We start from the raw sequence: 25,845 nt of genomic DNA, 5'->3' as shown, positions 1-25,845 counted from the left end.
TGCAACCAGGCTGCAATAACCGCCAGGAGACAAGATTCTAGATGTTAATATGAGCTGCTACCATGCTCAATCAGCAGGTAGAGCTGGTACTTGGTCACATCTGTTCTTTTATCATCATACAAAGTTCATCCTAGGGCTGGGCGATATGGACCAAAAGTCATATCTCGATATTTTCTAGCTGAATGGCGATACTCGATATATATCGATATTTTTTCTGTGCCATAATTGGGGTTTCCCCCAAAGCATTATAGCATCTCTGTTAGCTTCATTTTTTCTGAGGCAAACCCTTAAAAAACAGTCAGTTTTAATACAAAGCCTCGTGCCAAATGTCACACAGGTTCCTTTATTAACAAAGGTCTGCACAATATCAAAATGAATAAAACAAATGAAATAAAAATAAACTGCCTGCATATATAGAATAAAAATGCTTCTTGAATAAAATAAAACAAATATCCCTTTCCTGCATAACAACAATTAAATTAAAATACACTGTGCAATTAATACAATGTAGACAGTAACAGGCAGACTTTTCCACTGAGGTTGACAGTGCAAATAACAAAACATTTGTGCAAATTTCAAATAAAACATTCAAGTCAATTTGTCACAAAATAAGCTATACCAAAATCATAAAAAAAAAAAAAAAAAAGTTTTACCGTAAATCGATATAAACGATATTGTCTCATACCATATCGTGTTTGAAAATATATCGATATATATTAAAATCTCGATATATCGCCCAGCCCTAGTTCATAGTGGACTGGAAAGTGTCCTGCAGTATCGACAACTCAAACCTCGGTAGTAAATCCCGTCCCACTGCCTTCCTTGAAAGAAAAGCACACATTCAGATGGGTTATATTTACAGAATTTTATTTCATTATGTTGCAAACAATGACATCTAGATATATTGATACACAACCTTTACTGTGCGTGTATGTGCATTTGTGAGTGTGTGGAAAGAGAGCTGAGACCACAGAAAGCTGGATGAAATCCCCTGAGGGAGCCCTCTATGGGTTAACAAGGCAGAGATAGTGAGCAAGAGGGCACTGGGCAACTCTCCGGGGTGATATACACGTACACAGACCTCGTCAAGGTGAGCCGACTTTTTCCTCTGGAAAACACACTTTTTTCTTGTTTTTTTTCGTTTGTTTGTTTGTTTGGGGGCTTGTGCCTGTGCTCTCAGCAGCTTATGGATTATTAAGGTCCAGTGAGTGTCTACTAGAAAGCGAGTTTGTTAAAAGAGATGAAGAAGCATGAGAGAAATAAAAACAAAAAACAGTAGGCGAGAAACTTTGCCTCCTCGTCGTCGTCTGACCGTCAGAGCAGAGGCGGTGCAGAGATTCTCCTGTCGTAACGTACAAACACACACACACACACGTACATGTGCACTCTCCCACAAAACCTCAGATGATTTATGAGAAGCTGCATTCTGTTTACACTTTTCATCTTCTTCTATTCTCCTGGACAACTCTCTTCTCTTTTCCCCCCTTCCCAGCGTCTCCATCACCAACTACACAGTGACAGACCACAGTAATGGAGGCGTGAAGTGAAACCAAACCTAAACCCCTTCAGCGGGGGCTGCTATCGGTTCTTGTGAACTGTCAGTTAACAAAACCCACCTGCGCCAGCACACAAACATATTTACCCTTGGACCTGACAGGAAGTCATGACAACAGTATGCAAATTTGTAAATCTAACAGTATTGTATTTTTTTTTTCAATCTTTTTTTTTCTTGGAGTCACCATGCAAGAATACTTATTGTTTTGAATGTGTTTGTGTCAGAGATTGCGTGACATTTATTAAGCGTACCCTACATCCAGAATAATTTACACAAAAGGACAATAGTCATCTTAATAGGGCTGGAGCAATGTAGAGGAGCAGGGGAGCAAGGACAGAGGGGAAGGACAAGCGCCTTGGTCGACTATGGTTTGGAGTGCAAGTGAGGGGCTTGACTGGCCGCGGGGGGAGAGGAAGTAAGGTGCAGCGGAGGGGGAGGAGGGGGCATTAAAGATTTTTTAGCCTTTTTTTGATTTTAGTTTTGGAGTTTGGGAAGGAGGAGATGGAGGGTTGGAGGAGCAGGGCGGGAACATGGTGGCAGGTTCAGCGGCACTCCCAGACTTTGACTGTCTGATCAACACTGCCGGTGATGACGTAGGGAGCAGTCTTGTGGAAATCTGCAAGAGGGAAACATTTGTTCAGGCACCTGCTACACAGAGCATTTCATCCTGGGTTAACATACTTGCTGCGTCCGAAATTCCATACTTCTACCCTAATGAGTATCAAAAACAGTATGTGAGATTTGTTAGTGCGTCCAAAACATTAGTACGTACACAATAGTATGTGCTATCCATACTCATTCTGGAGAAATATATTATTGTGGATTGATGGACAATAGCTAAGCAAAAACTTCCCACAATGCAATGCAGCGGCGTTTGGTTGCTAAGTGCTGCGCAGATACTTAGCAACCAACAAAAATGGAGGATAACGTTTTTATGTATAGCATATTAAATAGAACTTCGTAACTGATATTCCCTGTCGGAGTCCCGACATCTGTTAAGCCGCCTTCTTCTGTTTCTCGTTAGAAGTTGAAGAGGTAAAAATAAAACCACAGCGCAGGAGAAATGTCATCTTGTTTGGGCCAGGATAAACGGGAAAGAGCGGAGTGCTGCGCTGCTACTGTGACAGGAGTTGTTACCATGGTAACAACTCCCCCCTCCCAGGAAATGCCATGTGGCTCTGAGTAGTACGTCCCAATTAATGCATACTACTGATATTTACTCAAAAGTGTGGCGAACTCAAGTATACTTTTTGAGTATACATTGTTTAGTATGGCATTTCGGACGCACGACTGACTCCACGCAGGTTTATCTCTTTCACAGCTGATGTTGCAGAGGTTAGAACCCCCAGCGTCTTACCCAGAGAGGTAACGAAGTGTTCGTGGGCACTCAAGGTCTTCATGCAGCGTTTGTTCTTGTAGTCCCAGATCCTAATAGTTTTGTCATCGGCGCAGCTCAGTATGAATCGTCCTCCAGGGTGAAACAATAATCCACGCACCCAGTTGTCATGGCCCACCTAGAGACACAACACGGATGGATTAACGCACTGGTCTCCACAGCAGAACCACGGGAAGAATCCTGCCTTACTCACCAGAGTCATAAGGCACATCCCAGTGCTGACGTCCCACATCTTAATCGTTTTATCTCTGGAACCAGAGAGGAGGAAGGGGCCAGGTTTCCCACTCTTCTTACTCTATAAAACAACAAGGAGAGACGTGACAAACGGCGTTCAGTTACATCAAAGACAGTCTTGCAGTCTGTTATGAAGAGGATTCTCTGCTAAAAAGACAGCAGCAACGTTTGATCAGGACACAGTTTTACTGGGAACACAATGCACAATGTGAATAAAAGGAAAAAAAGATATGAGCTACATTAATGAAACCCTAAAATAACTGAAAATTATACAATAAACCAGACGAGTTCAACAAAAGCCTGGGAAGAGGAATGGATTTTCTTTTCCGCTTCAAATAAGAATAATCACACACATAATCACTGGGAACCTCAATCCTAAAACACGGACCTGGTAAAAAAAGATGCCTGATGCATCAAATTTGATACATACATTTCTGAGACCTCTGCACCACACCCAGAATCACATCAAGAAAGGTTTTTTTACACAAGAAATAAAAATACACCCCATTTACCCAACATATTTGTAGAGTCAAATATTACATAACCCTTGGAGACCAAATTGGGGGTGGTTTGAAATTCAATATATAATGAAACATTAAAAGAAATAAAGATTTTCACTTTACTATTTCATAGATCAGGCATTAACATGCCTCTATTACGACTTTCATGAGCATGTTTTTAAAGCTCTAATTATAGGGTTTAAGTGATTCTTGAATAACAGTGTTTTATTTAAGGTCTTACACGGCTTCCCAGCTTTTTGTGGAACACGTGCGAGTTGGTCTCATTTATTTCAATATTCTAGGGTTTCCCACACAACACCAATGCTCGACTCGGATCAGTTAGGGTCACATGAAAAGAAACTTGCATCGGTTCCAAAGTGTTACGATAATTAGACAAATACATGAGATAAAAGAACTTTAACCTTCTTTAGAGCCTTGGTCATCATAAAACTACCGGTAACTGAATAACTGAATGTGTGAACAGTGAGCAGCTTGATTAAAGGCCCACAAACCAGACGACATTGGCCCTTTTGCACTAGTACTTACTTGGCCCGACTCGGCTCGTCACGCCTTTACCCGCCTCTACCCGTTTTGTCCCCGTTTGTTCTTCCACAGCCAGGGGAGAAGTGGGCAGGTTGGGGTGAAGCTGCTGTGACGTACTCGATTGCGCAACCGCTTTGTTCATGTCGGCGCTGATGAGAAATCAGCTGGAGCCGCGAGCGGCTGAGAGTAAAACAGCCCGTCTACATCCCTTTTTTAATTATCTCGTCAGCCACCAGGTTTATGAACATCTGCACCTCAGAGTTGGATCACCAAACAGACTTTTTGCGCTTTATAATAAAATTGCAGCGAGCCGCGAGTCGCGCTGACTCCCGCTTCGTGATTCAAACGTCTGACGCCACCGCCCGCCAACCAATCAGTGGCGCGGAGGGTGATGACGGCAGAAATAGTCCCGGCTCAGCCCGGATAGAACCTCGCCAGAATGGTTACAGAAAAAGTATCTGCTTGGAGCGGCTCTACCCCTAGTGCAAAGGCGCAATACGGGGGCGTGGCGGGTAGAACCGAGCTGAGGTGGGACTAGTGCAAAAGGGCCAGATGTTGATAAACTGTTCTAATATGACAAAATTCACAAAATGTGCTTTATTTATAAATGTAATAAAATGTCCAAAAAGATATTTAAAGGCACAGCAACCCTCAATGAAAATAAATCTAAATGTGTTAAAAATCATCTTTTAAAACTCAAACTGTTAAGTTAGCAAAATACTTCCTAAAAGAAAATAAATGTGCCTAGAGATGGAAGGAAGCGATTCATTTAGATGAAAGGATCCACCTCTCAAGTGTCTGAGGGCTGCCGGGTGGATGCCGGATCCTGCAGCAGTTATTTACCTCTGATCCTGCAGCAGTTATTTACCTCTGATCCTGCAGCAGGTATTTACCTCTGAGCCTGCAGGAGTTATTTACCTCTGAGCCTGTAGCTTCCAGCACGGTGGGGTGAGCACTATCCGGGGCCCAGGCGATACACTCTACCACATGTTCATGTTCCCGCAGCTCAGCTTTGCACTCCTTAGAGCTCACCACCCAGACACGCACGGTCTGATCATTGGAGCAGCTGGCGATCAATGAGCCGTCCTGATTGGGACGAACCATTCTCACCCACTCCCTGTGGCCTGTAAATGTCTTTACGCAGTACCTGAAGACAAGAACAAACACAACATTGATATACAAACAGCCCTTGGCTCAAACGATCACAGCTAATCCATCAGTAGTGAATGTTAAACACCAAAAATAATTGGGAGGAATAAAAGTAAAGATATAAAACAATTAAAAGTCCTTTCCCTCTCACTTACCCAGTGGCCACTTCCCACACCTTGATAGTCTTGTCTCTGGAAGCAGACACTATGTGATCACCGTTTGGCATGATGGCCACGGAGGACACGTTGTGATCATGGCCTGAAAGAAACAGTCAAGTCATTCGGCATGCGAATCGTCTGCTTTCATCTTCATACCTGACTGCAAATTTTACGGCACCTAATACAAAACAAACTTTATACCTTGAACAAATGTAATCTTTGTTAAAGTACATATGCTAAATACGTGTGAAACCATTCATGGTCTAATCTGTATTTTTCCCAAACAAATGCAAATGTTGCCAGAAAAAAGTTCTAGTTAAATTGTTGAGTTGCATTTATGTGTTAGACCCACTTCTTTTACCACACTGTGACCACTGTTAATGGTGTTTCATTTCTCACCATGCATTGTTCGGATGCACTCAAAACCCTGGAAGTCCCATAGTTTGATGCTCATGTCAGCTGAACATGAAGCCAACAGCTTTCCTGTCTGATCGAAGGAGATGTCCTGAACAGAGTCTGTGTGACCCTTCAGGGTCCGCTCAAAGTCCCCAGCCTCGTAGTCCCACACCTGGAGTTACACACACACACAGTCTGTGAACCACTGTAGTCCATTAGTGGAACACTGAATACTTTTAACCATGACATTGACTGAAAAATATAAAACTTGAGAGCACAACAATATATTGACATTAGATAATTATGTGACAGATACAAGGGATGAGGCACAGTTTTATATATATATATATATATATATATATATATATATATAAAAAGTGTCTTTACTCTTGAAGTTAACAGGTAAATAAAAATGGCTAAAATTTGGCTTTTTTTTTTTAATTTCTTATTTTTGAATAACTGTCACTAGCTGAGCACACCAAGAAATCACCAGAAAAGAACTTCTGTGAGCAGAGTAGTGAGAAAGGTAAAACCCCTAACAGCCTGTCCTAACTGCATGCGAGCGTCCGACTGTCACGCCGCACTGTGTGGCATCGGACGCGCTCTGTCCACACTGAACGCGTTATCGGCCCCACGTTCTACCACGTTGTTTTGATTGACAGCGGAGACTCGCCTTTTAAAATGCTGATTTATGGTTCCGCGTTACACTAACGCAGACCTTATGGCGTAGGGTACGCGGCGCACTCACCGAACGGTGCGCGTCGCCGCGTACCCTACGCCGTAGGCTACGCCGTCGATTTTACGCAGAACCATAAATCTGCCTTTATTCACCCGCCCGAGACTCGCCTTTTATTCGCCCCACCAACGGCCCGTGCGCTCCCTTTGCAGCTCCCTGTCCATCTCCCTCCAGCAGCTGCCACTTTATTGAGGTTTTTGTAGTGAAATGAGGAGGAATCATAGAGATAACTTCTCATTTCAACTAACTGGATCAGCCGTTCCTCATCATGACTGTTTCCTGCAGCGCTTTCAACCGACTTTTAACGCAGGCGGCAGGAAGAAAATATAAGCAGGTCTACCGTCCGACCAAAGTGGGGAAAAAAACGAACAAAATAACGGAGTGTGGTGACGCAATCACACAGCTGGAGTGACCGGCGTGTTCGTGGTGTTAAATGCAGCAAACATGTCAGATCATTACTGGGATGTGGGAAAAAAGCAGAGGACACGAGAAATGACCAAATAGGTACCAGATCTTGTTGGATCCGGCACAAATTAAGCCCTAATAAGATTAAGATAAGATTCTTATTATATCTTATTATTTTATCAGAACCTTCCAGCTCCTTGGCGATCTCCCTCCAGCCAGCTGCCACTTTATTGAGGTTCTTGTATTGAAATGACTGTTTCCTACAGCGGTTTCAACTTTTTTTTTCAACTTTCAACTGGCTTTCAAAGCGAGCGACGGGAAGAAAATAGAAGCAGGGCGTGCGACAAAAGTCCAGCTCAAAACAGCGCGCCGCGTCGCTCGCAACCAGTGTAGACAAAAAATAAAAAAAATAAAGCAATGGAACTGTTTTTGACGCCGACGCTCGCTCGCGTCGCATGCAGTGTGGACACGGTGTAATGTCAAATTGCCAGGCTATCAGCGGGGCGGCATAGGTCAACTTTTGGAAAAACATCTACCTTCTCAGCATGAGTACACATTTCTAATGATTTGTTAAAAGTAATTTACATTTAATGGCTTTTTATAAAATGTATGTTTTAATATTTTGAGTGAGAGAGTGAGTGAGAGTTAGAGCATAACCGTAGGCTACAGTGGAAAGTCTTCAGATGGAGCTTTGGTGAGAATAATTAGTGAAGCTCAGCACAAAATGATCAAAGGCTGGAGCATTGATAAGCTCTGACGTCATCCCTGCTGTTTTGGGGAGCGGAGAATTCCTCTCCTTGAGAAGATGTGCATGAGGCAGAGCACCCGTGATGCAGCAGCATCATCCTCACAAACACAGGGCTGGTCTCTGGAACATTGAGTTTTCACTGCTGCGGTTACTACGTGTAATTGCAATTATCTGGAGTAGATGATGGTCACACTTGCCCTAATCCTCAGTGCAAGGAGTTGTTTGTATGCAAGGGCAAAAATATGAGTAATTCTATTAAAACACTTGGCCAAAAAAAGAACACACTTGATTTTATGTGCTTAGCTTTACCGCAATATGAGCTAGAGTTGTTCCGACACCAATAACAGCACTGGAGTAACTCACTGATACTGCTGAAAGTACAACTATCAAGATCAGCAAGTATTTACATCTATGCAACATCCAATACCATTTAATTCTCATAACCAGAATCCCCATCCTTCTATGTTGCTCTAAAAGTCAGCACAGGAAGTTGCAGAATCTCCCCTAGCAGCGTATTGTTTGGAGTTGCCAGGCGGAGAAGTGCTAGCACACATCGGACTGAGCTGGATATCAAGCATTATGTTGGCAACATGTTGTAATTTCAGGCTGGATAACCCATCCACAAAAACTGACATGCTCATTATAAAAGGCTGAGGCTTCCAGACGTGGCATTAATACTAGAATAGCATGAGCATGTCAGAAGCAAACATTTGGACCTCCAATGTGAAACAGCACACATTTATGAAGTTGAAGAGGAAGCTGCAGCAGCAACCTCTGGGAAGTCTCTCTGAAACGCCATTGCCACAGAAAGATCCAGAGTAACCACGGACAAAGCTGTAGCATTCATAGTCCAGGATTATTGGCCCCTGTTAATTATTTAAAAATGTTGTACTGTGTAGTACAGTTTCTTCAGGTTGGAAATACAGAAATTGGTCTTTTCAAGTAGTGAGTAGACAGGCTGAACATGTTTTATGTCAGCTAAAGAAGTGCAATCAGTTTTATGGCGGACGTTTGGACTTCCAACACGTTCACGTCTAACCCTTTTTATCTTGCATATTTGTGAGTGCTTTTTAGGTTTTTTGGGGGGGTATTGGAACATCTCTAATATGAGGTATGGTCAGTGAATCTTAGCCAGAGCTACAACACCACTGGTAGACTGTTCAATGTTAAGCTTTTCAGATATGACAGGAAAAAAATATCAGTTTATCTCTATATTACCCATTAATATATATATATCAACTAATCACAAAACCTTGCTATAACCCACAAATGATGTACTGAAAATACATAACATGCTTAGAGAAATGTCTGTGTAGTTCTTAAGGGTCTGTTTTCTGGAACTGGGCCTGATGACATAAGCGTCAGCCAATCTCCACATATGGGAGCAGTGACAAAGCAGAAAAAAGAGAATGAGAAAGGATGAGAAACCGGGGAGGGAGGGGCAGAAACAGGGAGGAGACCGCAGGGGTTGCTGAAACAGAAGTTGAGGATAAAAAAAAAAGAAGAGCAGCCTCAGATCCGCAGCACAGCTTTGATCAGAAGGATGAGAGCTGCAGAGGATGGTACTGGTGTGCTGATTTTAAATATAAATGCCACAAAGAGCATTTCTGGCCTGCGTAACAGTTGATAAGGACTTATTCATATTTTCTTACATGATTCACAAAAATATTAATACAGCATTTTCTGTCAATGCCCTCTGACACCAGAGTTGCCTGTAATCCTGAAGCACGCCCAGATAGATATAATATTATTCACTTATAGGCTACAGCAGGAAGAAAAAGTATGGGAAGCCTTTGGAATTAAGGTGTTTTAAAAAAAAAAAATTATTGGCCATTGAATATGATCTCACCCTTATACAAGTCACAACTTGTTTGCTTTACTTGTTTATGTAATAATTGCTCGGGGGTTCATGTTCTGGGTCTCTGGAAAGATCCTAGAGACAACATTTGTTGTATTAGACGCTATACAAATAAAATTGAATTGAACAACGACAGAAGCACAATAGGCATGACCTGATAAACACTGTTATATAGTGCCTTTATAAACAAACTTTGCACATTCAAATTCACAGTGGTGAAGGAAAAAGTGACTGTAATTGCTTAAACAGCCAATTAAAAATAAGCGGTTTGAACCAGTCGATGAAAATTAGTTTGGAGGTGGGTTTAGAGCTACTGTGATATAAAGACACTCCCTTTCAGTTTGCTGTTCTCAAGCATAAGAAGTTATGTCTTTGAAAAGCAAGGTTGTTCATAGAAGAACCACAACACCTTGGAAGAAGACGGTTCCTTCAGGACAAATATTAATAATAATAATAATAAAAAAAAAAAAGAAGCTTTGTCCCTCAAGTTCACCAAAGAGCAACTCTGCAATGCAATATACAATGATTCTGGGAAGATGTTTTGTGGACCAATGAAGCCAAAGTCGAACCGTTCACAAAGAATACTAAGAACAAAGTATGGTGCAAAAAAAGGCACAGTTTGCCACCATCAACACATCACTGGTGAAGTATGGAGAGACGATCATAATTTAGGTGTGCTCTGCTGCCTGAGGGGCTGGCCACCTTGACATGATCAAGAGGAAAATGATGTCTTTGTCCTCTAAAATACACTACAGGAAATGTCGAGTTGGCGGTCCACCAGCTGAAGTTTGGTAGAAAGTTGAATGATATAGCAGGAAAATGACCCTAAGTATCTCAGTAAATCCACAACAGAATGGCTTCAATGAAAGAAAATCTGCATTTTGCAGCAGCCCCGTCAGAGCTCAGGCCCTAACCCCACAGACTTGTTCTGAAATTACCTCAATACCAGAGATCATACTCATGTGGAGCTGAAACAGTTCTTTAAAGAGGACTGGTCGAAAATTCCTCGTCAATATTGTGCGGTTCTGACCCCAAGCCACGAAAAGTCTTTGGTTGAGGTCCTTGATGCCAAAGGAGGTTTAACCAGCTGCTGACTCCTAAAGTTCACTTACTGATCTCACCAGTTAAATAAATGTGCTCAATAAAGACTAGCGGTCAAATGATAGATTCTTTTATGGCTGATGCTAGTATTTAGAAATCAAGATAACCAGTGGTGCTTTTATGGCGCCAATATTTATGTTCAATATGCTGGACTCCTTTTCTTTTATCCACCCCATAAAATAAGAAAATGAACACTTTAAAACAACAACTGATGCACAAATGTTCCTAACTTGCACATCGATTAAATAAATGGCAAAATTATGTATTAAATAAAACAAGAGGCAGTATCACATCTTCAATACATAACTGCCTGCAGGTTAAGCACATTTTATCTATCATTGTGACTTGGAAGAAGATCAGATTGCATTCTATGGTTAAAAAAAATAAATGTAGAAAAGCGGTCAATTCCAAAGGGTCATGACAATATTTAAAGATAAAATAAGTATGAGTTGCATGAAGTTATAACTTTTGAGAAGGGCTGCAACACTGGATTAGATGCAGGTACAGTAAAATGCCAGTTAGAATGTAAACCTCAACTAAAGTGCGTACGCAACTGTCTGCGTGGATGTCTGCTGTGCTGCTGACGTCCCCGACTCCCCCAGTCTGGCCTTCAGCAGGAGGGTCCCCCCTTATGATCCAGGTCCTGGTCCAGGTTTCTTCCCTCCTAAAGGGGAGTTATTCTTGCCACTGTTTGGCTTAAGGTTTTTCTCCCACTAGGGGACTTTTTACCTGCCATTGTTTATGTAATAATTGCTCGGGGGTTTATGTTCTGGGTCTCTGGAAAGCATCTAGAGACAGCTTTTGTTGTATTAGACGCTATACAAATAAAATTTAGTTGAATTAAAGGCTTTGACACATACCTTGATGGTAGCATCCTCAGAAGCTGTGACCATAACAGAAAACACGGGGTGGAATATGACCCGTGTGACAGGAGCACGGTGCCCACTCAAGGCGTATCTCTCTGGGGGCCGGGGAATCCACTCCTTAGGATCTCTCTTCTGTCCCACAGATCCTCCATGTGTCATCTCTTCCTTTGCTTCGTTTAGCTTCGACTCCAACTCCATCACCTGAAGCAGAGTCCAGGAACAACAGACTTAATCAACAGGCACTTTTAAGACATTTGGGCAAATTTGATATCAATGGATGAAGACATTTCTCACCTTCTTCTGTAATCTGATAACAGAGGTCCATTTTTTTTCCAAAAGCCCTGCATACTTCTTATCTACCTCTTCATTCTATGACCAAAGCAAAAACAGAGAAAGGGATTTGCTTTGTTTACAAGATAAAAACAAATGTTTGCTGTGATTTATTCCTTTTTTCTGTCGCTCCTTACCATATCTATTTCTGCTTCTTTCTTGAAGGTTGAATAGGCCTCCTCATATCCATTAGAACGGAGATAGTCAGCTATAGCCCGATTTCTAGAGAAAAAGAGTGCAATGAATCATCACTATTTTAATAAAGTGCCATTTCATCATTATTTACTGACAAGGTCCCTGTGGATGCTAGTATATGCTCACTTAAGCCGTTTAGCAATGACGCAATTCCACCCGAGTATGCCATAAACATATTGAAATTGCACATAGTAAAACATATGCCATTTATTAGCTCTACATTTATGGAAATTTGAGTTCCTTCTTCAAATTTGGAGACCACACCCTGTCCAACAGATGACAGCAATGGGATTCCAGTTTCACCTCAAATGCCAGTCGGCTTGTGCAAGTGCCAAAACGAATTGCAGTCTTTCATAGCAGACCATAAAATGTATGAGCTGAATCACCAGGAAATGGTGTTTGTGCTGCTATGGAAACAAGAGACCTGCCCCAAAGAGAGCACTGAACACACAGAGCTGGAAGGTTCTAGGACCTCAGACACACACAGACGTACACATGCAGTTATATAAAGGGGGAAACTGGATGAATGGTAAATATTTTATGTGTAACTGTTCTAACTTTAAGCTACAGCTTCAGGGATGATTTGTATGGTTGATAACTGTAACCCTTAGTGAACTGTCTGCAGTATAAAACACTGGGTCATTACTGGAATGAGGACTTCCATTGATTTTTGCCAATTAACCCTCATAAACATAACTGGCAAAGATGTTCTTGAACAATAAGAATTACATCAATATATGTTTAAATATGTTGCTATTAGTAACTGGACCGGGTTGCATCCCTCATGATGAATAAGGCAGTAACCACTGTGGAAAACTGTTCACATTAACCAGCCATCACTTTGTCGGTTAACATCTCTTCCTTACCCATCCCCCTCACTTCTTTGCTCCTGTCATGTGGGTTATGAAATATTCACCAAGTAGCTATCAAGTGAAGCAGTTTGAAGCTCACAGTTCTCCACTGATTTCTCATTTTCCTAAAGGAATTCATTTTCTCACCTCTGAATGAATGTATCCCGGATGGCATATCGAAAAGTTCAACATATCTTAATTCTTTTTTTAAGAGAAGTTGTGGTCAAATTATCAACGACTGCTTAAAGTTTTAACATGTGTACACATTTTACAGCAAACAATTTTTTATGAGCATCACCATAAGAATGAGCATACATGTATGTTTATAGTCTCTGTGCACAATGATTCTATACTCCAACGTGCAAGGACACTCACAGTTCATCTCTTTGTCTCTGCGACAGCACCATATTGGCTGCTGTTCTCTCCCTCTCAGGGAGGTGAAGATGAGGTGATGTGGAGTCTGACTGTAGAGTGCGTAGTGGGGAGGAGTCCGATTCCTGTGTGATGCTTTCTTCCCCTTTAGAGGCTCAGAGGCGGCAAAAAGAGTGCCATGCAGAGCAAGATGATCCGATGATGTTGCTATTAACCAAGAGAAGGATCCAGAAGTATTCACAATGGTCCAAAGGTCCCTCACAAATCAAACGTGCCCATGACCTGAAGAAAAGAAAAGAAAAGAGGCATTAAAAGTCTGCAAGTGTCATTTCGTTCTACGTAAGATTTGTTTAAATAAATTGCTTCAATTAATCTTAGATTAGAGTAAGAACTTGCACTGCAGGTTAAAATTTTAGATATAAAAAAATGTAGAAGATATGTGGGTGAATGAAGAACATAGCCCATAAAGTATAACACATTGTATTCATCCTTTGACAAGTGTGGAAATGTATTGATTGAAAGATAAATTACAACGCAACTGAAGATGACTGCAACAGTCTTATTGAACAAAATCAAAAGGTTGAAGCCTACACAACATTATGGTATTTTAACACTTCCAAAAGAGTAACAGAGCTGTTACTTTGTTATATTCAACTGCTTTAAAATAATCTAAAGATGAAAAAGAAGATGCATTACAAAGCTTCAATAATATGCTAATGTTAAAGCATTACATACAAACAAACCATAACGAAGGATTTTAATTTTGTTACAAAGTTCTTTTGTTAAGAACTTTGTAACAACTAAAAAAATGACCCATCTACTTTAAAAATATAACCACTTTAAAAAATAAATAAAATAATAAGAATATACGTTTTCTGCTAGAAAATCCCTCTCTGCGTTTACTTGCTTCAACAACAGACAGAAGGCCCTTGTAGGGATGCGATATCTTAATGATTTCTATATGGGCTGTCTCCAAATTTAGCAACAGCAAAAGTACTTGACAAAGTAACAATGCCCACGCCACCTCCCACACGCTTGCTCCTGTCTGGGGCTGCTCCACGGCATAAACAGATTCTGTAGGATCCTTGTTTTCACTTTAAGTTCAACTATTATGCTCCAACTTTTCATATGGTAACAGAAAGAACAGGGAAATAGCACTTGCTCTAAATCAAAAACACGGCATTAATTTAATGAACGCTAATAGTATTCATCTCCTGAGCTTCAACTCTGCTGGAGACTGGGACTGCAAAAAGCACTAAGCTGCTTAGCAGCGAGACCAGACAACACCAAGTTTGTGATAGACAGCACAAGTCCTACATACAGCTGACAGTGCAGCGTAAAGAAGGGACAGTAGCTAACAGGATTAACACCAGACATGGAGGAAAGACCTTAACTTGACGCTGACCCCGTCTGCCAATTGTCTGGTCTACCACTAGAGATGCACCGATCGAGCAGCAACTGATCGCAATCGACCGATAGTGGCCCTATCGGTATTGATCGGAGTTCTCATAAATAGTTCAAAGCAGGCCGATCAGATGACGTTTATAACAACAACCTCAGCCAGGGCGTGCATTCCCACAAGGGGGATGGCAGTCTCTACAGTACAACAACACTGAAAATGGCGTTGCTGGTATGGGAGTTTTACAATGTCCGAAGAGGACGAAAAATTTGCAGTTTGCAAGGTGTGTGCAAAGGAGAAACCCTGAGGAGGAACGCTACAAAAGAATTTCAACACAACAAAGCTGATAAGACATTTGAAAGTTTCCCACATCAAGGTGTATATTGAGTTGTCAAAGTCGGCTGCTGATAAGGCAGAAAAAGAAAAGGAGGTGCAGCAACGCCGCTAACTCAGCTGAACGTAACAGAGACCTATAAAAGACAGCAACAACGGCAAGAAAAATGAAGAACCTAATCCTAAGGTAATGGATTCATATGCCTTGATCATCAGCTGCTTTCTGTTGTTGAAGGTGGTTCTGTGTTGTTCTGTGGTTTAAACGCGTTAGCTGCTCGGATCCCAGTACGTGCTGCCGAGTAGTAAATATTTCACTGATAAATGCCTGCCGGAGCTGTACCAGACTATATCACTTGTGTCAGTCAGCTTCACGAGGGGCGTGGAGTTCTAGTGTGAAGAGTTATGCTTCCCTCAGGAGTTTCCTCAGACGCGGTGGATGCTATCGCTAAAGCTTTCATAATTAATTTTTATTTTAAGATTGAATTCCTTTTTCCAAAGGGAAACTAAGGTTTATAGTTTACAACTTGTATCAACTCTAAGAGAGTGACATGTTTACTGTTGTCTGTGTTGGTGCAAATGTTGCACATAATTATTGCCACAAGAAAGCTTAAGCTAGTAAGCTACACTTACTCTTTGGAGTCTAAGTCGTCTCTAAGAGTCTCGAGTGTCAAATATTGCACATTACCTCAGCCTGCAATAAAACAGTGGTCAATTCATGATACGCTCTCACCTCCTAATTTTGATACCTAATAATACAATGTCAGTGTCGTGTACATGAGACAACACTATAGAAGAATTTATGGATTTCACGCTGTGTTCAGTGATCGGCAGATACTGCTTTTGGCGATCAGTGATCGGCCCCCAAAATCCAGATCGGTGCATCTCCATTTACCAGTTAGCATTACACTGTCCAGACTACTTCAATATACAGCTGATTGATGCTACACTGTACAAACGCAACATATTTTAGTTTATACGAATAAGAGAAGTAGGTAGTCAACATCAGTCGTGGATCAAAAACAAGCATGTTATGCAAGTATTTTAATATCTGTTTTCGCCTTAGGACATCTTTGATTAAATGTTTTGATCCATTTCAAATTTTGGCTATTGGATATGATTCTTTCATTTTTGTTCAAAATTTCCATAAAGAAACTGCTCTGTCTAGAATTGCAAAAATGGCCATTTTACCACACAGGCCCACCTCAAAAATAATTGCACAACTTCAGCTTTTGGAACCGTTTGAGACACCTCAACTTTACAAACTCAATGACAAGATCTTATTTAATAGTTATTAAAAAATACATGATAATAAAAGGGTATTCATTTAGTGTTCATCATTAAGTCTGACAACCAATTGCATAGATTGCAATATTATTAGTTGAGTTAATTGGAATATAAATTAGGTAATGTCTTATCTATATTTACTATAGCTTATTTAGTTTCTTCTGTTATCAGTTTGTCATGATATACCGGAAAAATGTCAGGTAACTCATGACAAACTATGTGACTGATGACAAAATTTAAACAAGCTAAAATGATTTGATCATTGCATGAGCTGTTGCAATTTCTCTCCTTTTTTGCACTTTAAATGGATATTGAAAGGCCTATTTTAGTTATGTATTGCATACAAATAACTTTTGCAATTTTTTTGTTTATGCCCAAAAAAGGTTTTGTTGGACACGACAATAACTAGTGCCATTTTTTGCCTTTAAATATGTTTAAAAAGCATGAAAACATTAAAGTTTTCAGTTATAATTGCATAAATTGTCTATATTCCATTACTTTATATTAGGGATGCCCCGATACCATTTTTTTTCACACCGAGTAAGAGTATTTTAATTTGTGTACTCGCCGAAACAGAGTACCGATACAATGCTCAACATCTCCCCCTAGAGTCACTAACTAGAAACTACAACAACAATGAAGTGGTATCGGTGAATTTTTGCGAGTACGAATATATGAAAGCAGTATCGGCTACTTTATATACTGTCTTGGGGTTAAATTTGCATAAAATGCTAAAAACCAAATCCTCAAAATTTGAGAAAAAAAAAAACGAAAAACAGAAAATTGAAAAAAATGTTAAGTGAGTAAACAGAAGAAAAATCAAAAGTCGTGTCGTCTGATGACTTTGCCCTCAAAACAGAATCAATTCTTCCTAATACAATTTCACAGAACTTTTGAAGGAAATTGGGAGGTAGACTGCTCCACACAGCTTGGGGAACTAACCCCCCCAGATCTTCTGCGGATGTAAGCTGCCTCGCATCCCTCCATCACTGAATGCAATACCAGGCAAACTCGATGGTATTGAGATCTGGGTTTTACAGGGGCCATGCCATTGTTTCCATTTCTCTTCCTCACTGAATAAATGCTGGTTCTATGTTTCGCGCTGTCCTGTTACAGAGCTAACCAGACACCTCGCTGATGGTACAGCTTGATTAATATCTGCCTTTGTTTTCTCAGCAATTAGGACACCATTGATCCTGATAAAAAATTCACAGTTCCTTTTGCAGAAACACAGCCCCAAGCTTGCAAGGAACCTTCACTGTTGCCTACAGGCAGTTGTTATTGAACAACGATCCAAAACGTTATCAAACTAACTGTCTTTTGCTAAAATTAAATAGTTAGGCTACTCACCCTTGTTTGCACATTGGAGATATGGTAGCTGCAATTCTCCCATGTACACCACTTTTGACAATACTTCTCCAGACAGTAGATACGTGTACTTAGGCCCCAGCAGTTTTGCTAGTTCTGAGCTGATGGCAGCGCTGGAGCTGCTGCAAATTCTTTTGACCAACCACTGCATCTACAGTCCTCAACATTGGCTGCATTTTTGTTTTTTTCAGTGCTTCCTCAAAAAAAACTTGCACCTTCTGACAAAGACACCCATTTTTGAAATGTTTGCCTGGGAGAGACCTTGCTTATTTAGTACAAACACTTCACATCATGCTGCTTTGTTCGGTTTTGCCATGGTTTTTAATATGACATCAAACCATCTTCCACAACCTCACCCTCGTGGCCAAGTATGGCTGTTTTTTAACTCAATTTTTGAGTCTCCTACAGATATTTCTGTTTCACCGAGTGACTGCGTTTCAATCTACATATAAAATGATTTGTTATTAGCACCTGTTTGCTATAACTGATTCATCATATTCCTGACTATGATCCTTCAAAATTCCTGATTTCTTTCAAGTGTAGTTAGAACGCATGCAGTTTTGAAGGCAAGGGGTGATCACACTAAATGTTGATTTGATGTAAAAAAAAAAATTTTTTTATTTAACCAGAAGAAGGATTAAAAAATGAAAACATTTTTACTGGGTTCTTGTATAAAAATAATTCTTACTGGAGGATTCTTACCATACAAAATTCTTCATACCTTCCCATGACTTCTGCACAGTTCTGTAATGGATTGTGCAGCCTGCATTTTAAGTAAAGAGACTGCTATTTAGGGCCTGGAAAACACCTGCAGTTAACACATAAATGTGTGCATCATGGCATTCATATCCCTTCTTTGGCATGTCGGTGGTGCATGTCTGAAAAGATAAATAAATGTGGCACGTACTTTACTTGTAATATACTGTTGACCGCTGGTGGCACTAGTTCACAGCAAATGAGCGGTCAGCAGCTCGGTAATCTGCTGCACTGGTGTAGCGCTGATAATGTCAAGCAATCAGATGCAAAGAATTATAAAATTATCCCGTCTATTCAACGTTTACACATTAAAACCTCACGGAGCGCATTTAATTTTAGTGTGTAGCGCGTTTAATCTCCTCAATTTGCTACATAGGTAAAAGCAGAGGAAGACAACGATCCAAATGGTGTTGATTTAATATCCTTTAGTAACCCATTTCTCTGCCATGATCCTAACAAAACCATTATGAGATAATTATAAATAAGACAAGAAATATGGACAGTTCAATCAAAAATACATATTTTAATGAACTTTGCTGCCACTTGCTGCCGTACTCTTACACATGTGCAACTTTCAGCGATAATAAGGGAGGGTGGTGCAGCACTTTGTAGAAAAACACGTGTGGTGACAATAGGGGCTGATTGCTATTGTGCATATAACATTTTCAGCAGGATGCCTCACTCTGTCGAGCTGTTTTGCAAGCAACAACATGACTACTGGTGACAGTGGGAAGTTTGTTACCAAGAAAGGAATAAAGTCATCTGTTTGGAGCTGGTACGGGTTTACTATGAAAGATGTGGAGCAAAAGACTCCATGCTGCAACATTTGCCTTAAGCCCATCGCAGTCCAAGGCAGCACCACCACAAACCAATCCCAACACCTGAAACAGAGGCATCCAGCCAAATATGAAAAATACCAGTCTCTCCGGAATTAACACAACCACAGTGACCAACAAAGCCATAAAACAGCTAACTGAAGCCAAATCCTTTGCATAAGGCTCCGCATGACAGGAAAGGGGCACAGTGGAGAACATTCACAGAAGTCGTCTTTTTGCACATAGCGAAAGACATCGTACCCATATATAACCAGAGAAGACTGGGTTTATTAATTTGATTAAAATTGTAAATTGAATCCAAAAATAAATACATTTTAAATCGGAGATCGCACAGCCCTACACATAGCCAACCTATGATACTGTACGATAGGGCTGGGCGATATATCGAGTATGTTCGATGTATCTCGGCTTCTACTCTGTGCGATGTACAAAATGACTATATCGTGAGTATTTGAGTATACATTGTCACGCATTTGCTTTTAGCCGCGGGCATTAAATTACAGGCTTTTCTCACTCGTCTCGTCTCTCCTTCTCGGAGACATAAAACAAGCGTACCCAGTTACATACGTCAGTCACGTGCTGTCGTGCGTGCATCGTTATACGCCCCCGACCAGCTGCCGGTGTCAGCGCTGCTGTCCGGGAGCCGGTGAGTTCCATCCCACTTTAACTTTCCCAAACTCTGCCATTTTTGCGCCGCGAGTTCATCCGCGTGGTTGCTACTCGCGACAGACTCTTCAAAGCAAACTTGGACGGTTTAGTAAAGACGGGAGGGGATGTTTTCTCCTCGCGTGACGCGCTGATGCAGCTCCAACTATCCGCTCAGCGCGCAGACGCGTCCACGCGCAGCCGAGCCTTTCTCTTCCAGAGCTGAGAAACGTCACCTAGTGTTGCTTAAATGTGGCCACATGAAAATCATTCACTATCATCGAAACAAAGTCAAACAAGACTATATGACGTCATATTTCTAAAAGTAAGTGAAAGTGATGCCAAGTAAAGGAGGAGAGGATGAAACACTGCAGTCCCTATACCTACAATTAGTCAATATTAATATAAAAGGTGCTCTAAAGGCCCTCCTGCTCAGAGCAGCTCATCCTGGTAAAACCGGGACCAGAACATGTTCTTAGCAGATGTTCTTCAGATGGGGAGTCAGAGATGCAACATGCACTTTCTGTTTTGAAATGACAATTTTTATGTTTGTACCACTCACTGCTTAGTAACTGTTTAATAAATACAGTTTTGGTAAATTTGACTTAGTTGCGATTACCCCCTTTTTTGCATGAAAGTTTAAAATGAGCATATATTAATGCAGTATGAACAAGAATGTTTTAATGTAGACATATATAATCATCATACTGGTGTGATTGTATGCATCAAAGTGTTAATTTAAGGCTAAGGCAAAATATCGAGATATATATTGTGTATCGTGACATGGCCTAAAAATATCGAGATATTAATAAAAGGCCATATCACTCAGCCCTACTGTACGATAACTTTAACTGGTTGGGTTTCATTGGACCCAATTTCTATATTAAAAGAGTGTTTTTTGGTGTTACATGAATCCATTTGTACACAGTTAGCATATAACGGTGTTCCATTTAGCCTAGAAATCTTAATTCAGATCAATGCCATCACACCCAACTAAGGAGTGAGCTTGTTCTTACTAATTCACTGTACACAGCATCTAACGTATACAAACAGCATAGCAACATCCAGTGATTAAAAACAGTTCTTTGTGCATTTCTGTTAGCAGAATTAGCTGAATCTTACATTTTTAATATGAGGAGCAGCCATATTGGACACATTTTGGCCGAGTTATTTCTGCTATAATCTCCACATGCCTCGCCACGGTGCTGCTGTAAAAAAAACAGCTGTTAAATCACAGCTCTCACAGCCAGTTCCTGACTAGGGTACAGACTGTGGATGTTATGGGCAGTGTAAGATGTCAGTGGTACCACACATTAGACAGGCCAATGAAAAGCTGCAAAACATCTGCCATCTAGCAATGCTGCCAACTTATTCTCTCCTTGCGCCATTTTTTTCCCTTCTGACATTCGTGGATCTTCTTCATTGGATCATGCAGTCATTCCCACAGACAATCCAAGCTATACTGCCCTCTGGACTTCTTCCAGTGGAATGCAGCAACAAAAGAGCATTCAGGGCCGCTGGGTGGAACAGTGGTTAATGCAAGCGACCCATCTGGCTACAGTCCTCCTGCAGCAGTCGCAGGTTCGAGTCCCGGTCTGCAGCTCTTTGCTGCATGCCTTCCCTCTCTCTCTACCCCTTTCCTGTCTAAAATTTGAATAAAAGGTCACTAGAGCCACAAAATCTTTCTCTAAAAAAAAGATATTTAAAAAACAAGAGCATTCAGCTCCAAGTAGGAAGTACCTGATTTTGTCTGACATTTATCTGTTGACTCATCGAAAACAGCCCTTCACAGGATAACAATCACCTTTAATTTAGGGTGGTTTAGGTGACAAGCTTTACCCATTTTTTTTTAAAGAAATTAGATTAGTGTAGTGGGGTTGACTGTGTGTGGTGTCAACTCAGACAAGACCTCCCAGTCAGAGAAATCAGCTGAACCTAAACTCCTGAAACGAAATGTTGCCAACTAAACCATCTTGACAAACTCTGGTGTGGTCCTCCTGGTGATTGATAATATCAAACCGAAACAACCGGAATAAAAATCTACAATCACGTGATCACATGAAATGTTAAGTTAACAAACTCATCAAGTAATATAAACTAATGGCATTAGAAAGATCCTTTAGATGCTGACAAAGAACAATGGAAGAGCAAATATTGTCTTGTCTTCCTGCAGACACTTATGATCACAGTACAACTCTTATGCCTTTCCAGCTTTGTCCAAAAGTACTTAATGGCACAATATCATGTTCTCTTTGTTTAGAAGATGAAATTCTGAGATGAATTGATCAATGTCGTGATGAATTGTAGGGCAAAACGTCAAACTAATGGGATGTGCATTAAAGCCTTCACTCCACTTTCAACACATGAAAATCAGGGGTGGAACTTATAAAAAGCAAATAATTTAAAACGACCTAATGCAAAATTGAAAAGCTGAGAGCTTAATAAGAGCCATTTAATAATTATGGGTTCATAATCCGATTAGTTGACTAATGGTTTCAAAAGTCATGACTAATCGACTATCAGAACAGTCATCGGTTGCAGTCCTAATGAAAATACGAGTACGGTAATGTCTGACATGTGCAGTCGTATTAATATTCAGTTTAGCTTTGCACCAAGAATGTAAGGGTGCTCCAATCAATTGAAATCCAATAAAAGCCTCATAACCCACCACTTTTCTTCATTGCTCTCTATTTAGGCTGATCAGAAAAGGGTGCTTATTTTTTGTCTCTTATTTGTTTGTTTTTCCTCCTTTAAAGATTGAATACTCCCTTTCTCAAGAGTACTCCAGTACTAATGAGAAAGGGACATGGATATTGAATACTTGTGTAATATGTATATTAGCACTTAACCACTTTTTTTAGCACTTAAAAAAGAAACCCTTTTAAAACAGCACCCCTACCCTCAGAAATGAATAATCTAATTCATCATTACATTTAGCAGGTGTTTTCATCCAAAGCGACTTACAACGGAGGAATACAATCGCCCCAGAGTATCCAATTAGATTTAGAAAGTACGTGTAGATAAAACAGTATTTAAAGAAGTGCAGCTTAGTTCCACTAAGACGATGTTCAATTGCTCAGGGTTATAGGAGGAGTGCAGTTCACAACAGAAAGTGTTCCTGGAATAGGACAGTTTTGACACCTTGTTAAACGTGAGGGGGACTACTGCTCTTTTGGCCACTGGTAACTTGTTCAACCATTGAAGAATGACCTGGGAGAACAGTCTCGACTGAGATTGCCTTGTCTGAGGAGAGGCTCTCATGTACAAGTGAGATATTAAGCGAAGATGGCTGTATTTGAGTAATCCAACGTATCTATAATACTGTAGTTTCCCAAAGTGTTAATTCATTAAAATCTAAATATGGATAGATGTCAAAATAAGACAAAAACATGCAATAAAAAATACCAATTTCATAGACGCCATACCAATTTTCATCTGTACAAAACAAAACAAACTCAAACAAAAGGAATGAATGATGATACTGTCGGAACGTATCTGTAAGAAATAATTTACTTGCAATTGCCCGTCTTCCACAATAAAAATGTTTTTGGTTAAGCAGTCAGATTTTCCTTAAAATCCTAATAAGGGTGATTTAATAATTAAGTTTTGCAATAAATATGTATGTATGTATGTACTAGTATGGGGGATGCTGTCTTCAAAAATCATGATTAGAGGAGCTTCACCAGCCAGGTTGCTTACCAATTAGACATTAAGCTATTAAGTCAATAAAATTCAGTTCACAAAAAAAAAAAATGTTTTGTAAATCTTTAAATCTGAGTTCTGTTAGTCGTCAGTATTTGGTGATGCCGTTTAAAGTCTCAATCCCAACTGCGATTCCTTGACTAGTGTGTTTGAAAGCATATACTGTCTCAGAAAATTAGAATATTGCGATTTTCTGTAATACAATTACAAAAACAAAAATGTCATACATTCTGGATTCATTACAAATCAACTGAAATATTGCAAGCCTTTTATTATTATTTTAATATTGCTGATTATGGCTTACAGCTTAAGAAAACTCAAATATCCTATCTCAAAAAATATTCAGAATATTCTGGGAATCTTAAATTGTAAGACATAATCAGAAATATTAAAATAATAAAAGGCTTGCAATATTTCAGTTGATTTGTAATGAATCCAGAATGTATGACATTTTTGCATTACAGAAAATAAAGGACTTTATCACAACATTCTAGTTTTCTGAGACAGTCCTGTAGGTAGGAGCAGGTCTAACTTCCAGGGAGATAAACGAGGTCTGGCCTGAGCCTGAAGCCTGATTTATGGTTCCGCGTTAAATCGACGGCGTAGGGTGTGCGTCGCCGCGTACCTTACGCCGTAGACTCTGCGTTGGTGTGACGCGGAACCATAAATCAGCCTTCGGTCTCTGTGGACACAAGGGCAAAGTTGCAGCAATGGCTCAGCAACGCCCTTCCCAGCTAAGGTTAGCTCTGCTAGCGCTGCCGGACCAATCCCCAGGCTTTACTGCCGCGATCAGCATCCAAAAACCCCCACACACACTTTGATTCATGACAACATGTACCAAAACAGGCGGTTTATCAACATAACAGCCCATATTGTAAAATAAATCCACAGTCATCCGTTAACAAGACACCGGGGAATGGGATACGTAAACCAGATTTAATTGACGCAATAGACAAGTTAAATCATATCCCCAGCACCGACATCACTGGTTTATCTGTGAAACTGCAACTTTACGGCGTTTACAGGTATTTCTGGAGGAATGAGGCCCCGCTCGCGTTTAAAGTGTGATATTTGACAGCAGCCGAGTTAGCTCAGCCGGCTAAAGCCTGGCTGATTTATGGTTCTGCGCTACATCGACGCAGAGCCTACGCCGTAGGGTGCGTGTCGACGCGCACCGTACGGCGTACCATAAATCAGCCCTAACGCCGCTCGCTCCCAGCCCAACTTCCATGAGCGGCGCCGCTACCGCTAGGGTCCAAAACAAGCCTCGCTGCAGCACACAGGCTGGCCGAGCACAGGGCAGCCCGGGGTAAAATCACAATCACACCCGGGGCAGTTAAAACGCGTTAAGGTTATTTCACCCAGAGCCGTAGATGGGCTGTTTAATCAGTTACAACTTCAGCTGTTAGTTTAGCAGCCGGCCTCTCCGCCATTTTGCGACGGGACGGTAGAGCTTGCAAGGCGGGTCGTTGTCAAAATAACAGGTCTCGCCGAGAGCCGAAACAAAAGGCAAAGCACGCGTACGGAACGTCCCCGCTTACCTTTTCGCCCATGACGAATTTCATGTCCCGCTGGCCAGTCCACGCCTGAAACGAGCAGCTTGTTGTCGGGTCCACCGTGACTTCTCACAGCAGTCTGAGCGGTCAGAGCGCGGCGCCGCATTCGCTGCTAACGGTGGCCGTTACACCGCGGGGGCGCGCACGTCGAGGTGGGCGGTGGTGCAGCTGCGCGCACGCTGCGCGATCCTCGATTTAAAGGAACACACACCACAAATAAAAGTGACGTATGGGATTTATGATGTGGACAATTTGTCGCCAGACATCAGGGATAATTTCCAGTCGTTTGTGTGCACAACATCACATCTGGATTCAGGCAATTAGACATTTAACCCACAGTGATCTGTTAGGGGAAGACTGATTTTGATTTTGATTTGATTTATTTTATTTTTGAACATGTAAAAAAAAAAAAAAAACAACACTTAATGAGAAGTTTAAGAAAACAAAACAAAAAAAAACAACAACAAAGAATTTCATCCTTTAAAACTTGTTATCTTGATTTACATGTGTCAAAAAAGGAGTAGGAAGAAGTGTAAACTTACTTAGTCCTACCCCCATTCACTGATCATTTAA

At 40.8% G+C, this 25,845-nt stretch overlaps 1 protein-coding gene across 1 annotated transcript; it reads right to left on the bottom strand.

Annotated features, from left to right (window-relative positions):
- Nucleotides 1-850: 850 nt before the first annotated feature.
- On the bottom strand, nucleotides 851-25,401 carry LOC133459602 (lissencephaly-1 homolog A-like). The gene is made up of 11 exons (XM_061739717.1): nucleotides 25,258-25,401; nucleotides 13,397-13,675; nucleotides 12,113-12,197; nucleotides 11,940-12,014; nucleotides 11,640-11,846; nucleotides 5,935-6,103; nucleotides 5,533-5,635; nucleotides 5,147-5,375; nucleotides 3,145-3,246; nucleotides 2,913-3,069; nucleotides 851-2,171 (listed from the first exon to the last, which is right to left on the bottom strand). Exons 2-11 carry the CDS (start codon nucleotides 13,426-13,428, stop codon nucleotides 2,098-2,100), a joined length of 1,233 nt encoding a protein of 410 aa, XP_061595701.1. The 5' UTR covers nucleotides 13,429-13,675; nucleotides 25,258-25,401; the 3' UTR covers nucleotides 851-2,097.
- Between the last annotated feature and the right edge of the window lie 444 nt (nucleotides 25,402-25,845).

Source organism: Cololabis saira, chromosome 14 (assembly GCF_033807715.1).
Source record: "Cololabis saira isolate AMF1-May2022 chromosome 14, fColSai1.1, whole genome shotgun sequence".
Classification (NCBI taxonomy): domain Eukaryota; kingdom Metazoa; phylum Chordata; class Actinopteri; order Beloniformes; family Belonidae; genus Cololabis; species Cololabis saira.
Note: the sequence above shows the minus strand (reverse complement) of the source record. Positions and strands in the feature narration are given on the sequence as shown.

Bases quoted from the DNA above. Each gene is read 5' to 3' on its own strand.
- LOC133459602 (XM_061739717.1), bottom strand. From the start codon at position 13,428: ATGGTGCTGTCGCAGAGACAAAGAGATGAACT. The intron at 12,198-13,396 runs GTGAGTGTCCTT...CTTTTTCTCTAG, and splicing joins CAGAGACAAAGAGATGAACT to AAATCGGGCTATAGCTGACT. The intron at 6,104-11,639 runs GTATGTGTCAAA...GTGTAACTCCAG, and splicing joins CTGAGGATGCTACCATCAAG to GTGTGGGACTACGAGGCTGG.